Source organism: Nipponia nippon, unplaced genomic scaffold (genome assembly GCF_047370975.1).
Source record: "Nipponia nippon isolate SJK-2023a ecotype South Korea unplaced genomic scaffold, ASM4737097v1 scaffold_28, whole genome shotgun sequence".
Taxonomy (NCBI): Eukaryota; Metazoa; Chordata; class Aves; order Pelecaniformes; family Threskiornithidae; genus Nipponia; species Nipponia nippon.
In genome coordinates, this window is record NW_028262345.1 from 2,990,700 (window position 1) to 3,007,212 (window position 16,513).

Sequence of the window (16,513 nt, forward strand, 5' to 3'; positions counted from 1 at the left end):
AGCGGGGCCAAAGCGCTCCTCTTTGCACGTCGGACGAGTCCCCGTCGCTGACCAAAACAGACACTTCGCCCAGCTACTGCACAGCTAAATTTGGTCCCCAGCCCCCCGGAGTAAATGAACGCAGCACAAGGCCATCAGCCAGATCTCATGTCACAACAGAAAACCTTCACCATGGCAGGCAGGGACGCAGCCCTGCCAGGAGCCCACCCGCACGCCTCCCGAGGAAGAGGATGGTACAGAGGTGATGCTGCCAGGCTGCTGGAGAAAGCAGACGTGAGACAAAACCCAAGTCCTGGCCACTTGTGAGCATTAAAGATTATTTGCCAGACAGGCTAGCGCAGCGAGCTCCGTGGCGGCTGGTTAGTAGGAGCAGCACAAGAGATTAAATGATAGCAAACTCATAATTTCTTTTCTTTTCCTTTTTTCATTTCAGCACCAACTCAAAAATAGGTCTGTTTGTAATGGGAAAAATTCCCCATGAGTCACGCAGTTTTGAGACAAAAAAAAATAGCCAGCATCAGCCTGAAGTGACCAAAACACATGCTCAGATGGACAAAATGTGACGTCATTCCTAATGATGGTCGGGGTTTGCGCGGCCACGTGCCCTCCTGCAAACTCCCCCTGCGGTTTCCACCTGGAGCTGCGACCCAGCAGCGCATCAGGATCCATCATAACAGAGCACCACATACAAGTGCGTTTGCTGAATCATTCATTCAGGTTCCTGTACTTAATTTCTCCGCGATACATTTAATACCTTTGCTTCCTGTCCTAAAGAGCTGTGGGATTCGTTGGGAGGAGAGTGCAAATGGCTTCGACTCTGACCTCGTGCTCAGCTCTGCAAGGAAATGGTTCGTTTGGATTTCCCTGATGAGCACCAAGGTAAGAGAGGTCAGTGTCCGGCCCTAGAGAGATAAAGAGTAGTTTAGAGATGACCCAGCTCCACGCCAGGATCTCTTGTTGAACATTTCTACCCGTGGCTGACAAAGGACGAGTTGGTGGGTGCTCACCTATCCCTTTGAAAAGAGGAGAAAAGGGGTTTTAAGAGAATAATGCTTCATAATACTAGGCATGCTGTTGGATAAGAAAAGACAAGGCAGAAGCCAGGAGCTGGTAAAAGCTACAGCTTGTAATTTCATTGCACCTTCTCCACTCAATAAATGAGTTTCAGTCAGAGCATCTCTTCCATCCAACCCAAAAAGGACCTGAAGGGCAAGTTGATTGCATTGATCGTGCATGCATTTTCCCGGCAGGGAAAGCGGCCCAGTCCCTCGCTGCTCCCGTCCAAAGTACTCCACTTACTTATTACGGGAATATCGCCAGAGACTCCAGGGCCAGGGAGCGGGATGCTACAGGGAATTCATTGCTCTCTGAGTGCTAGGAACATTAAGAGAGAAGGCAGAGCGGCAGGGTATGGCAGTGGCTCAGCTCAGCCTTTTCCCCATCACAGCCGCTGGCAGCCTATCACTCCTGCTACGAGTTTTGACAGCCCTGTGGCATCATTCTCACCGGGCTGTCGTTAACCCTTACAGGAACGGCTCCTGCCTGCCGCCCAGCCGATGCTCAGCCCTGCCACCCGCTCCCTTACACCACTTACACCTTACATCTGCACCCTTCTTTTCCTCCCCAAGCAAGAAACTCCCTCTCCATCCCACCTCGATCCCTCCACCCAGCTATGACAACGCTCAGGCATCCAGCCCCTGAGCCAAACCATCTCCCTCACTGCTCCCAGGGTCCCCACCACTGCAGAGTCTCCTGGCGGACCCATCCCCATCCCTAAAAGCCCACCTCCCCTCCCCGAGGGGTAAGGGAAGAGTGTAAATCACTGGGGGAAGCACTGCCAGGCTTGGTAAGAAACAGAAACTCGTTTCAGTAAGGTCGGCACTGCCATAGGGATGCACTGGCCCGACAGCACTGCTGCCATCGCCTAGCCTAAACCAGCCACAGCACGGGGCTAGCTGCAGAAACGATGGGTCTGAGCCCAAACTCAGCATCAAACCCCAAACCAGGAACAAAAGGCTGAGTGCAAGGCCTGTGCACAGCTGTCATGCTCTTCACCTTCAGCTGCCCAGTCGTCCCCCCACCCCAGGGATGGCAGACGTGTCTGGGAGGTGGGACGGGAAGGGGACATCCCGGAGCAGCGCCAGCCTCCCTGCTCTGCTGCCATCTCCGGAGGCAGCAATGACAGGCAGGAGACGGGGCGGGCTGGCAGCCTCGCAGCAGCGCTGCCCGTGCCCAGGCAGATGGGGTCGGGGGTACCTGGCTTTGCTAATTGACCCCCAAGGAAATCACCTGCCGACACAGCAGCGTGCTCCTTTAAGCAAGCCACCTCTGCTGCTCCCCACAAGAGGCTGAGCCGTGCCTTGCCATAGTGTCTTCGAAGGAGAAGGCTATCAGCTCAAAACAGCCGAGACCTTTAGCTCAAATCCATTAATCCTCTTTATTAAACCCAGGTCACCTCTGAGTCCTGGCAAATTAACCAGCATCTCCCCACTGCAAGTACATCAAGAGGAAACGCGCTGTACAGCGCCTGTAATTTTCATGGACCAGGGCTCTGGGGTCAGAGGGCTTCCCGGGCTCCATTCTCTGCCTTTGTCAATTTAAAAGGGAACATCGGCTTGCTCTTGTATAAATTACGAGAGAGGCAGAGCGGGGGCCCAAGGCGGCCGCAGGGCGCTCTGCCGGCTGCAGCCGTGCCAGTGGCTCCTCTCCTGCCCGAGGATGGGAGCAGGGGACAGCGAGGCCACAAGCACTGAGTCCCCCGAGGGGAAAATCGGGGTTGGGGACATCCTCCAAGCACACCCTCCAAACAGCTGGGCAGCTGGGGTACCGCACTTGGCATCCTCCGAGGCTACCTTGGCCAGATGCCTTCTTGCTGCTTCTAATAAATGGCACATCCCCGGTGCCAGCCCAGCTGGGGAGCGAGAGAAAGAGAGACTGGAAGGGCTTCGCTCCAGCTCAAAAGTGGGTGGAAAATTGTTCCCTTGTTGCCTGAAATTTCACCATTTGAAACGTCTCCCCCTTTCTGCGCTATCCTGTTGGAGCCACTCTACTCTGAATACTCACCAAGCCAGCACCAAAGCGAGAGCGGCTCTATTTCTGAAGAGCCAAGGACATTTAGCCGGGCTGGGGAAGACCCAGGGCCAAATCCCTTATAAACACTAATTATACACCCAGTAGAAGAGCTCCAAAAGAGAAAGCCAACCCAGCCTGGCCTGGGGAAGAGAGACTGGGTGTGGGCTGAGGGATACGGGCAGAGCAGGGGCTGGAGGTCACAGCACTCCCTTCCTGGGATGGGTCTCCTCCTGCTCCTAGAAACAGCATCCTCAAGACAAGCAAACTTTCCAGAGCCAAGCAAAGAGTGCTCATACATTCTGTGAGTGAAGAAATAGGCATTTTTCAAGGGAGGGGGGAAATGTGGGAAAATTTCCAAGCGGCGCTGTAAGAGCTATAAGCATCACATCTATTTCCCTAAGACAACTCCACACCATGGCACTTCCCAGCACACTCTCCAGCCATCGCTCTACCACAGGGCTATAAATCCACCAGCTTTGGCTGAAGTTGCTCCAGTTTTACACCAGCTTAAGCCAGCAGAGACTGAGCTGGGGAACCGTAATCCAAACGCCAGGATGCTCACCCTTAACTCAGTCCGACAGCACTGGGGTTTTTCCACCTGGGTTTAAGTTACAGGTAGGATTAGTGCACGACATCTTAAATCTCCTAGCTATCAGCTTGTATCACAGCTTTATTTTTTTATTAAAAACATCATTTCTTGCTGTATTTAATCACCGCAAGGTCATTTCAGTGACAGTTGTCAGCATCCTAGCTAAGGAACCAGAGGAGCAGAGCCCCGTCCCGCTGACCAGATGAAAGGAGGAGATGCTGGGTTTCATTTCCTTGTTTTCAATTGAGAGGTGCCCACCTTGGTGTGCAGATTAAGGCGTGGGTGGGCCGATGTCAGCCCCCCGCGGGCTGAGATGGGAAGCTGCCGCTCCTCTGCTCATCAGGAGCCCCGAGGAGAGAAATTGCATAGTTCTCCCCACGGCCCTCTGCCCACCTCGAACCAATTTCTGCTCCTTTTAATTCAATTCAGCTCCTCCTGACCTTGGCTGGCTGGAGTTGCAGAGTTTCTCTCAACAGATAGCACCAATTACAGAGGTGTGAAAATGGAAGGCTTTCAATTCGGAGAACAAACCCAAGAAACTGGGACTTTATTGAACTAAGAAACAGGGGGTGGGAAAGGGGGAGCAGACGGGGGCACGGGCTCAGAAATATTGCCTGTGCTCGCTCTAGAAACCAAATGCTTTGGCTGTTCCCTCCGCGGGGGAAGGCGAAGGCTTTGCCTGGGAAGCAGGGCTGCCCGAGGCGCTGGGGTGGTGAATGCCGCGAGAGGTGCAGGCGCAGGTGCGCAGAGCCGATGGCACCTGGGGACCAGGGATGCAAAACCCATCCACTGCATCCCTAGCATCACGCCTCACTTGTTAGCGGCTGCAAGCCGGTGCTTTCACGTGCATTCCCCAACGGGCTGATTTCAGACCCCCAAAATCAGATCCGACAGATCTGACACAAACTGAGTTTGCTTCCCTACAGCAGATCCGGGCTGGATTGAATCCGCAGCATCTGCAGTCCGATCCGTGCCATTAAGCACAGCGGCACCTCCATCCATACCACCTCTTTAGAGTAATGCCGCTTTTTGTCCACCCATGAAGCTATCGCCAGCCAGGGACGGCTGGGCCAAGCCTCTGGAAACCTGCGCTCCGAGCGCCAGCGTGAGCCCGGTTAGATCTGGGTAGGAGGGCTCTGGCAGCATCGCTTAGCTGACTGCCTCGGCAGAGAGATCAACACGCGGGCAGTCTTTATAAAAACTGCCTTCCTACTGCACAGTACAACCTGTGCTGATCAGAGAGTCTCCAGACAAAAGCAGGGGATATTCAGTTCACGGGAAGGAGGCAGAGACAAGCACCTCCCTGGGCTGAGCTCACTGAAGCTCTTTGCCCAACATTCCCCAATGCTAAAAAAAATTACAAACAAAGCAAGAAGTCCTGGATGCCTGGGATAGAAAATGTCGCATGGCAAAAGGAGTTACTCTCACGCAAAGCAGCACCACCGAGTATGGTCCCCCATCAGCTCCGGATACTTCCATGTATTTCATGGGCTGGAAGGATGCAGAAAAGCCTTCCCAAGACCTGAAAACTCCCCTCTCCAGCCCTCTCGCACCATCTCCATCAGCTCAACACCCATGTACCAACCAAGCCCAGAGTCTCCCTTCGATCCAGATGCAACCCTTCCCCAATGAGGACAACCTCACGCTGCAAAGCTCTGCCTTCCAGGCCAATGCACAAAGAGCAAAGAGGTCCTCCCCACCTGAATTTTGGGCAACTGCCCAGATGGCTGGCACATCTGAGCAGGCTCAGCATCCCCTTTCGGAGGCACCCTCCCAAGCCTCAGAGCTGGGGGGCCACCAAAATGAAGCAGTGGCTCGTTTGAGCCTCTCTCAAGTTGCCACAACTCAGCAGGACTCTCAACAGCTCAGAGGCGCATGGTTTTAAAGCCAGAGCACAGCACCTCCCCTATCTCCAGCCAAGCTGCGACCGCGGCTCCCCCCAGCGCCTGCCCATAAATCCTCCAACTCGGTAAACAGTCGAATTACGGCTCCCCACCATTGCTTAGCTGCTTTTGACACTAATTGCTCTGCGGAGTGTGTGCAACTGGCAACACCTTATTAAAAGTGAAATATATTATACTGTCCATTTATTGCTACTTTATAAAGATAAAGTATCCCAAGGATACAGAAAGGCTGGCAAAGGCATCGACTCTCGGCCTCGGAGCGGCCAGCGGATGCTGCAGCGCACAAAGCAGGCATCGCCGGGATAAATGTGCGCTCTCCGTTAAATTGCAAAGAGCGTTTCCATTTGGAGCCCAAGAGTAGAGTGAAGAGCATGCTTGAGAATTTCTTCTCCGCTCACCTCCTGGTTTCACCTTGGAGATCGTCGCTGTCAGACCTTAGGGGAAGGCAGGGAGAGACGAGACGTGAAAGGGCAGAGGGCTCAAGCACACGCTGCTCTCCTACCAACTTTGAGAGGAGCAGAGGGTGCTCCTCGACTCAAAGCCAGACTAAATCTCTTGCTAATTGTGAATTCATGTTTTCCTACCTCCAGACATTGCTGCTTTAAGCATGGTTCAGCCTCTCCTGCCAGCGACACTAACCAGGACATCAGCTGCTCTGACAGTCGCAGAAGTGCAAGCCCAGAGCCCTGTCATGCTCCAGCTCCACAGCAGCACACCACAGGGATTTTAGGACCCAATGTATTGATCTCACAGTCTTTCTCCTGTGTTTCTCAAAGGAGGAAGCCAAAACTCACTGTTTCACAAGGAAAAACGTGCAGAAACCTCCACTTCAGATTTGGAGCTACACTGAGGACACATCTTTTAACACATGTCTCTGCACATGCCTCAGGCAAGTCATTTTCCCTCTTTATTCCTTGGCTTCCCTGTCTGCAAAAACAGGCACAACGAAATTTCTCTTCTTCGTGAAGTGTTTTAAGATCTACTGGAAACAACCACTACGCAAGAGCAAGACCTGATACCGCCGAGTTTCAGTAATAAATGTTTCTATCCAGTCCCTCAGGCCTCATCTCACCACGTAATTTTGGGAGAATTTTTGTTTTTATTTTGAATTGATAGGCTATTTCTGGTTGGGAACATGACACACAGCAGAAGACAGGTGGAAGGCAGGCACAGGGGATGCTATCGAAGGCGCTTCTGCAGCCTGTGCTGCTCACGAAGAGATGGTGTGCGGGGAGGGCGTAGAAAACCACCCATGTGTGGGAAAAAAATCAGCTTCTGGGGACTCATTTTCAGTAAAATGGAGATGTTCCTTATGCACATCACAAAAGTCATTACTCCTGCACCCCCCTCCTGTACTGTGGAGAGTACAGATGCTTTTATTTATCACTTATTGGTCATTTCCCACACGACAGAGACAACAGACCCACCTCCCATCAGCTCCGAGGACCATGGGGCACAGAAACGCAGCCTGCATCGCACTTTGATTCCTGAAGGAAATGGCACGTCCTAAGCAACAAATCTGAAATATCCAGACTCTTTGGCTCAACAAGTTCAAATCCAAGCAGGATCAATACCTTCTCACTCCTGAGGTATCAGCAGGTAATTGGGTATCATGCATTGATGAGCAACCTAGTTTGCTCAGAAGCTGCAAACTTTAATCTTCATCCATTGCTGGTACATAGAATGGAGAGGGAGGAACAGATCAAAGGAGAACAGATCAAATTCAGCTGCATTTGGACCCAGATTGCAGAAAAAAGGACTCATTCTTAAGCAAAAAGGCTCGGGCTTCTAAGGTTCAACATCTTGAGAGGACTCAAGTACAACACAACACAGAGAAGTTGCCATCTCTCCAGTGCGGCCACCTGCAACCCCAGCGCCGTCTCCCTTGGGTTTTAGGGTGCTCCTGACACCCCGACTTTGCACCAGAGCCCTCTCCAATTTCACATGGCAGCATCTGATCACCTCGACCTCTGCAAATGCCTACTTTCAGCTCATGGACCCCCTCCCTGCTGTGTCCCATTTCCAACCCCATGGCATTTCAGCAAAGGGGCTCACGAGTGCCCTCATCGCTTTGTCCCATGGCACCAGCCCTGCCGCCGGCTCCGGCGAGGAGATGCTGGTCCATGCTTTGCAAGCTGGAAGGTCCCACCTGGCTACAGGAGGTTGCCACCCCAGCCATGGCAAGGAGAGGTAGCAAGGTAGACGGATGGACAGAGAGCGAGAAAAGCACCACAGGCAGCAGAACAACCTATTTGACAGATTTCCCTGCCGATCAAAGCTAACTTTGCTTACAGGTTTTGACATCTGATTAATTATGTCGCGCTGGCTTGCCTCAAAAGGTTGCGTTTCCGGCAGCCCTCGCCTTTCATCCTCGCAGCGTTTGGCGGCCGAGCCCGCTCCCCTGGTGCCAGCAGAGGCGGGGACGGCGGGAGGGTGGCTTTGCCAAATGTCCTGGCCCGTCCCTGGGAGGCAGGAGATAAGGAGGGCGAGGGACGGCAGGGGACAGAGCCCCTTTGTTTGCAGAGCCTTTTGTCGCGGACAGATAGGAGGAGGCTGCCTCGCGCTGACATTTCGGTGACCAAATTAAAATGCGCCGCCATGGAGACTAAATGTCATTAGCCTCATTAGAAGTGATCGCATTAAAATAAACAAAAAAAAAATTTTAAAGTGGAAATTAGCCAACGCCATTAAATAAAATAAATAAACGGGCAGATCCGACAGGGCCCATGCAGCCGATGCCACTGGCGATCATCTGGACTGCTGAGCTGGGAAGGGGCACGGTGGGAGCAGCTATGGTGTCCACAGGCTCTGCTGCCACCCAGGAACGTGCCGAGACAAGTCCAGCCGTGATGTGGCCCCAAATGTAGCTGCCTGTTTGGGATAAGTCTATGGGATCTTTCGGGCTTCATTTCCAGACAGTTTCGGGATGCTCTGCACAGGCTGGCTTTAAGGACCCTAATGCCCATGTGCCCTGGGGCTGGTGCTGCAGGCGGCACTCCACCAGGACCTCTGCCGGCAGCTGCACCACGAAGGACGCACCCCATGCACACTGCTCTAACAGGGATGAGGCTTTTTTTACCAGCATCCAGGTTTCTCTCGGATCCTTCCCATTCGATTACTGGGCAACACCAACCACGTTTCGCTTATGCACTGTGACAGGACTGCCGCACAAGGTGGAAGGCTTGGTGAAAGAAGCGCTGGTTTGTCCTTGCAAAGAGAGGAATTTTTCCTCTAGCCCCTCTTGCTATGCTAACGCCATTTCCTTTGGGGCGGGAGAAGTCATCAGAAGGCCCTTGCAAGATCCTGCTTATGACAGAGCAGATTTGAAAGCCCAGAGATCTCCTTCCCCCTCCTTCCCTTCTGTCAAAAATTATAATCATCATTTTCCAGCTTGCTGAACAATCAAAGTGTGGCCTACATTCGCTGGAGCTCCTTCCACACGCCGCATGCATAGCAACAAGTCCAGGAAACAAAAGCCAGAAGTAAACAGTTGGGCAAGAGGAGGCGATGGGCTGGCAGGTGGACAGCAGAGGAACGCTGCTCGGAGAGCACGCCGTGGGACGCAGGCAGCCTGGCTCCCCCCCAGTGCCACCAGTTCAGAGCTGCTCTGAGGGTCCGAAGCCCCATGTGAAGACCTCTTCTTCCATGCTCTGCAAGGAGCCTGGGGAAGAAACGTGCCTGGGCAATCTGGTTAGTGGAAAGGGTAACGTTCCTGCTGTACCAGAAGGAAGGCCAAGCCCTCCTGTTGCAGGTTCAGCCAGTCCTCACGTGGCTAAGGAGCTGCGAGGAGCTCACCACGGGGTAAGCCACGAAGGACAAAGCCACAGGTAAACCCAGCTTGTTCCCTAGGAAGCTTGTATCTCTACATAAAACCCCTCCAGTGCATCAGCCCTGGCCAACACAACGGACACCCCTCCATGATTTTGCTGCCCAGACAGCCTGAGCCGATGAGGTCTGGTCCCAGCATCCCATCCCGAAGCACAGAGCTCGCAGGGCGGTTTGCCGGGCTACCCCTTCTCCGTGGTTTGCAGCCCGCTTCAGTCTCCAGAGCTGTCAATCCAGCACTTTTCACTAGCGCTGAATTCACAGAAAAGTAAATCTAAAAATAACTCTTCTTTTTCCCCCTTCCTTGCCTCATCTCTCATGTGTTCAGTGCGCACATGACTCTGCCGCACAGGCAACAGGTCCAACGTCCCCAAAACAGCTCCTCCCAAGGAGGCTGCTCGCGACAGTGATGCACCGATGGGTCTCTGCAGCTAGATGAGCCTTGGTGCCCAAGGCTGATGTGTCCATCTGGGAAATTCAGCCCATGGAGACAGATCCAGGACATGAGAACCATGAGAAGCATCAAGTCCCCTTTCCAGAAAGCTTCTGAAACCACAGTCTCTGCTTTCTGCAACCGTGCAACCACTCCCTGCTTCAGATGATCTTGAAGAGACACCTCCTCTGCAAAACACTCTTCCCTGGCCCTGCCAGGAGAAGCCCACCACCTCCACGCAACTCAAACCAATGCCCCAAACCACTGCCCTCTGCCACCCCACGCTCTCTGAGCCTAAGCCGGGACTACAGGCAGAGCCCACCAGCTCCAAGGTCCCGCTCAGCCGGACCCACAATACCTGGGCTCATGCTACCATCAGTTCACAAGGGCAACGCATCCCCTGCCATTCCTACCTCTCTAGACCTAGCAAGCCACCTTGCTTGGTCAGCCTTCAAGGGTGATAATGCAGTTCCAGAGCTTTTGAGAAGCAGGCAGGAAAGCATTTCTTTCCTCCAAGCATGAAATGAAGAGGAGTTCCCTGGAAAAACCCACCCACTGAGCAGCAAGTGTCAAAGCCACCTCTGTATGTGCTGTTGCCGCATTGGTAATTATAAGTACCATGCCTTCATTAGGGAAAGGGAAAGATGACTGGGAGGCAAGGAGATTTGCAGCAGAGCTGTTATTATTTTTAAGTTTAAACAAAAAGGAGAAGTGTGACAGCTAAGATCATTCCCCATCCTGCACACGCCAGCAGCCAAGAGCATCTCAGGGGATGCTCAGGCCAGAAGGTAAGAAGGGAGAGGGACCAGTGTCCAGCTCTGCCTAACTGGGGATGGGTAAAGGACAGGGCTGCAAAGCCCAGGCTGACCACAGGGTCACAGAGGATGTTACAGGAAAAAAAACCCGCAAGTTTTCCTCCATCCCTGCCTGACTGCAGCAACGGGACCCTCCCGGGTGCCCTGCTTCCCCCCGCGAACGTGCCGGGGTTCGTCGCAGCACCCCAGCAGCCTCCTTACCTGCTCCTCGCCCAGCGACTTTGGTTTCTAACCAAGCAGAGCGCAAACTTCAAATTGCATATTCAAGTGTAAAATACGAACACAGCTGTTTATGCAGCTTGAAATTTGCCATAACCAAATATTCAAGCCTTTGGGGAAGATTTTCAAAGGCACCGGTTAAGGTACCCAGCTCCCATCGGTGCCTTTGAAACATTTCTCCTTTTTCAGGTTTTCACAGGGATTCGCACCAGCAAAAGCTCCTCCACCCGGCCGTCTGCAACTAGTGAATGCACAAAGGAGACACTGTCAAAGAGAAGCTGCTGGAAAACACAAAGCAATGTTTGCCACTTTGGGGCATCCTGGAAGGCAGCCGCCGGAGCCACCGGCCCCGAAACCCACAGCCCCCAGAGCAAATTGTTCTGGAAACTTGTGTCACAGGGATTTGCACGAAGCAAAAGCTGCATATGCCCGTTCTCCCATTGTGCTCCCTCCCCACATCATTTGGAAATGAGAGCAAGCGCTGCTTCTCCCCAGCAGAAAAAAAACATCCTCCAGAAGGCTGACACCAGCTTTCTCCCTGTCCCGGGAGCCAGGAGATGGAGGAATCGACCTCCGACAGGGAAACTACAGCCCAAGCCTCAGGCAGAAGAAGACCAGGCAGTGTTTTTGGGCTGACACCCATCGGTGCACGCTCCCCGTCCTGCTGGGACCTCTTTCTTCCCCAGCATCTCCAACTGATGGAGGATTGATGGCTACAGTGCCTTACCCACTACTATCCTCAGCCTTTGGGAGGGCACAGAAAATCCCTTTAAGTCCCTCTCACTCATATTGAAATGACACTAAAGCAGAACTAATGTGCTCCAGGTACTTATTCTTGGGCTTAGTCGCAGGGATCAGCAGCCCTCCACCAGTCCAGCATCCCTTGCCGGAGAGAGGCAATGGCCATGCCACAGGCAGTGGTGGCAGCAGGAAAAGCATGGTGCCATAGCAGGGACTCCGTCCTAGGAAGGGATCAAAAGGTGTTTTTAACTCCTGCAATGTCTGTTTCTTAACTTTAGACCGGATTTACAACCACCACCAAAGCCATGCTGCACAAGCGAGGATGAGGCAGGAAGGTACGGGGTTGCACAGCCAGAGTCCCTGGCGGGACACAGAAAGCAGGTCCCAGGTGCAAGGGCGATGGCAGAGCACTGGGGGACTCTCCAAGCTCTGCAAGCTTTATCCTGACCCCGATGCCCAGGAGCAGTGAAAAACGGGATCAGCCGTCTCACCCTGCACTGCCAGATTTCTGACGGCTGAAAGGAGCCGCTGCCATGACAAGTCATTTCGCCAAACCAGCAAAGGCAGCAATATAAATGTCTGAAGAAGCTGATGTGCATTGATTTTTGCCACCTGTAGAGCCATGATGTCACACCGCAACTGCAGATTAGCCAAATATTCTCCCCCCCTGCTCCAGATTCATTCTCCAGTGCATCACAGCCCACACTGGTGCATCTCAAAACAACAGCACCCAAAATGCCCAGCAGTTCAAAGCATTTGCCAATGGCTTGGCAATTAAATTACCCACTCCACCTCCCCGTCCTGCAGTGCTGGGCTCATTAAAAATCCTCAGCATCCTTCCCATCAGAAAGAGCCCACCTCAGAGAGCAACTGACGTCCAGGAACCCGCCTCCCCCAAGGCACCAGATGACAACAGCATTAAACCTTCAAAATTATTTTGGGTGGAAACTTGTCTTACAAAGAAATAAAAAGCTGCAGAGTAAGACGCTATCTATGACCAGAGGGGTCAGGGTTTCATTATTGCATTAACCTTTCGTGTCTTTAGATTCCACAAGAGTAAATTGGTAACGAGACAACATGAGCCCCGATGGGAAAAACGCATCTTTCCTAGCAAAAGTAAGAGGGGGGAGCACAGAGGCGGGAGTGAGAGAAAGAGGAAAAAACTGGCAAATAAGCTATTACAGCTAATAATAACTTTGCGATGCTATTTTCTGCAGGAGCCTTCAAGTTGTGATGTTTCCCTTCACTCTAATTACACCTTCTAAAAGCAGGTTCCCTTCTCATTTTAACCACCCCGTGCTAAACTCCCGCAGGATTCGGATAAAAATGGAGAAGGAAAGAGTTCGCACTTCACAAACAGCCTCTGCGTATCCCAGGGGAGCGTCACCTGCATAAAACATGCGGGATTAGGCTTGCAAATAATAAACAGCAAAAAAAAACCACTCCGGGAAGGTGCAGGCTCTGAGGATCGGTAGGGACCATTCAACTTCCCTCTGCACCGGCTGCCATCCAGGGAGACGTTGCCAACATGACTCGTGTTACAGCCCACGGCAGTGAAACCACGACTGAAATCAGTGCTGCGGCCAGGTTGGGCAGGGAGGGAAAACATCCAGCCCCTGCAAGCCATGCAAAAATAAAAAGGAGAAGAGATGTTGATAATCCCATGCTTCGAGGCAGAAAGTGGTCGGTGTGGTGGCAGGAAGGCAAAGCACCAAGCAGCCAGCCCGGTGCACTGGAATATTTCCTTTCCTCTAATCCAGGCAGCAGGTTTTAGCTTGATGGATTAACGGCTGAGCCCAGCTGAGCAAAGTCCTGGGCTGGTTTGGCTCAGGGGACATTCAGAACCAAAGCAGATATTGCTGCTTAATAGAAATAAGAAGGGAAAGCTACAGCCGCGTAAGCATGGATCAAGAAACCTCTCCCAAGTTACTGGGGGCTTAAATGCACAGGCCTTTTCCTTCCCCAGCACGCACAGATGTCAGAGCTAGCCCAGGCCTTGGGCCAAAGAACCACGTCCCGAGGAAACTGCAGCAGGGCACCAGCAAATGGCAAATGCTCTGTGCCAGGTCTCTGCCAGCTCCTACAGCTTAAGGACACCTTGATGACAGCCTGTCAAGTGTCACACGTCCTCCCACTTGACCTGCACGGCTGCCTTGCATCCATTTCTTTGCAATTTTGACCCAGAAGAACCTCGTCTAGGAAAATGGTGAAAGAGTCAATGCTCTGCTCAGCACAGCCTTGGTGAGGCAAGCCATCCCCACGCCAGGCACACCTGCCTTCTCTTGCTCAAGATAATATTTTCAATTAAAAAAACCCTTGCATTCGGCAAAGTCGGGCAGCTCACACAGCCGCGTCATCCTTCTCATGCTCACATGCTAAACTATAGGTGCACCATTTTGGTTTAAGGCATTGCTGAAGAGCTGGCACTGCCATCAGAGGTCCTCCATTGGTGCTCCTCAACCAGCCAACGCACGTCCCGGGGGACAGCACTGGCCCCCCAGGGCTAACGCACATCACATCTCCCTGCGATCCCACAGAGCATCAGTGGTACCCGGCCCCGTTCCAGGGGCTCTTGTACCCACTGACCGCTCGGGATGCAGCGTGGCACCGCTCCGCCACGGGAGCCCGGGAGGTGGATGGTCCCACGGTACGAGCCTCCACAAGCAAGTTTTAGCCCAAGCCCCCTCGTGTTCATCACAGCTGTGGAAAGAGCTGTTTTCCAGCTGTGACACAGCTAACCTCTCCCCTGCCAGCCTCATCCTCTTCCCACACACGCCAGCCCTGCACAGCAAAGCACTGTAACTAAACCATGGAAAGCGGCTGAAATTATAGCCGTGCCTCTTCCCTGCCCTCCCGAGTCCAACATAATTCTCGCTGACAGTCATGAAAAACACATGTTGGGTTAAGGTCAGATCTGAGCCTCGACACCCAGTCCCCATCTGCTTGCACAGGGACCGTAATCTTTGCAGCTGCTAAAAGTGCACATCATCGTCAAAAAAACGCCGGTGACTTTTCCCCTCGGCGCACAGCGCTGCTGTCCGCCCCCATCGCTCCCTCCCCGCGGATGCAATGCAGGGCTGCGCTCGCTGCCCTGCCACGACCCACCCGCCGAGCATCAGCACGGAGCCAGCGTTGGATCCAAACCCAGCATCTCCCCCCTCATCCTCCCCTGGCAAGCCATGGGGATGAGGCCAACCCACATTTCAGAAGCCACCTGCTTGGCTCACGGAGGTTGCGCCACCTTCGCCGCAGCCCGACGCGGTCCCCCCGGGTGCCTGGATCAGGGGGTTCGTTTTCACTTTGCAAAAGGGAATGAGGGGCAGGCACCTGAGTTTGCCTGGCAGGAATCAGGGAAGCAGGGATGAGGGGGAGCATGGGGAATAGTGTGACAGCTCAGGAGAGAGGGAGGGCACAGGAGGTGCCCAACTTTGAAGGGGATAAAGCTCCGTGACCCCATCATTTACAGCCAGAGGTTGCCTGAGGGGATGGACTGTGCCCAGCCGGGGGGCTGCTGTGCAATCCTGGCCACCCCCGCCGCAGGTGCCAGCGCCACTCGGGTGCGTGCGTCCGGCTCGGTGCCCGCCCGGGGGGCCAGCCCTGCCGCGGGGAACGGGCACGGCTTTTGAACCCCGCTCGCTGGAAGCACTCGGCAATTCCCTGCTGCAGAGCAACTCGCTGCCTGCCTGCATGTGTGCGTTCGTGCGCAATGTGCATGAAGTCCGGGTCCCCCACGCGCGCACCGCTTGGCTTTCCCACCCTGCGAGCCGATGCCATCCCATCCCCTGGAGAAAAAGCTTTTTGCGCTACCTGGGATGAAGAGCAGGGCAGTTGTGGCCGTGAAGACGATCCAGCAGGCAGGATTGTACATCTTGGAGCTGCGGTAGACTAGCGGCTGATTTGCTTGCTGCTTGCTGCTGCCGCCGCTGCTTTCGTCTGCGTTGAATTCTGAGCAGGTTTAAATCCAATGTTTGCAGAGGGAGGGAGACTGAGTTAGTGAGCTAGCGAGAGAGAAAGAGACGAGAGCAGGCAGTCAGTGTCTCTGAATTTTCCTTGCACACGCATGCATGCACGCACACACACACACACACACACACACAACTAGCAGAAGGAGCACCAGGCTCCGTGCGTGCACCAGGGAAAGCAGACCTCCTACCAGGCACCCATTGGTTCAAGATGCTGACTGACACACGCACACTCGCTCTTCTGCGGGTCTCACTCTGCAACCAGGGAGTTATATGCGGGCATCAACCCCCCGAGCATCCCTCTCAGCGCCGGCTGGCAGCGGTACCCGGGATGGAGGGAGCAGCCCGGCACAGGGATGGGCACTGTCCCACCGACTCCTCGTGCACCAGATGGGCTCAGAAATTTTTTGCCCCCAGGCTGGAGGCGGCTGGTGGGGCAGCCCCCAGCTTCAGCCCCTTAGCTCACCCCTGCCCCTCTGCGGGCTCTGCTCCCCTCCCTGGGAAGCCTCCAGCAGCTCTGCCTACTGCCAAGAGAGGCAAACCAGCGAGCAATCCAAGCTTTTTAGCATGAGTGGGTGTTTTTCGCACAAAATCTCTGAAACCGAGAAGCAATCTCCTCTGTGCATCCCAACCAGAGCCATATTTTTTCCCTTCAGAGGGCTCACAGAGCCCCAAAAGGACGCCAAGCCCAGGGCACCTGCTCCTGCAGCCCCCCTGCCCGACACCGTCCCGTTCCCACCGAGACCAAGCAGTGTTTCTGAGGCTCTCTAATGCAATCCTCTCCTTCCAGGCTGCCACAGTTCCCCCCCAGTCCCTGCTTTCCGCCCCAATCCCCCCCTTGGCACATTCCCACGCCCCTGCCAAGCCCCGAGCATCCCCAGCGCAGGGCATCAGACCTGGCTTTCCGCCTCTCTGCCGGCTGCCCCTGCCATGTCCCCCCTCCCACAGCCACC

General features: G+C 54.0%; 1 protein-coding gene across 2 annotated transcripts in view; it reads right to left on the minus strand.

Annotated features, from left to right (window-relative positions):
• Positions 1–16,106, minus strand: part of LOC104016637 (opioid-binding protein/cell adhesion molecule homolog) — a 303,394-nt gene extending 287,288 nt beyond the window's left edge. Inside the window, exons 1-2 of one of the 2 annotated variants that reach the window (XM_009469552.2) lie at positions 16,027–16,106; positions 15,406–15,596 (exon numbers count right to left, since the gene is read on the minus strand). In XM_009469552.2, the coding sequence (XP_009467827.1) occupies positions 15,406–15,466 (61 nt within the window). In that variant the 5' untranslated portion in view covers positions 15,467–15,596; positions 16,027–16,106. Of the gene's footprint in view, positions 1–15,405; positions 15,597–15,751; positions 15,874–16,026 lie in introns of those variants that run through there. The other variant, XM_087763289.1, reaches the window with a different exon arrangement.
• Positions 16,107–16,513: the final 407 nt, after the last annotated feature.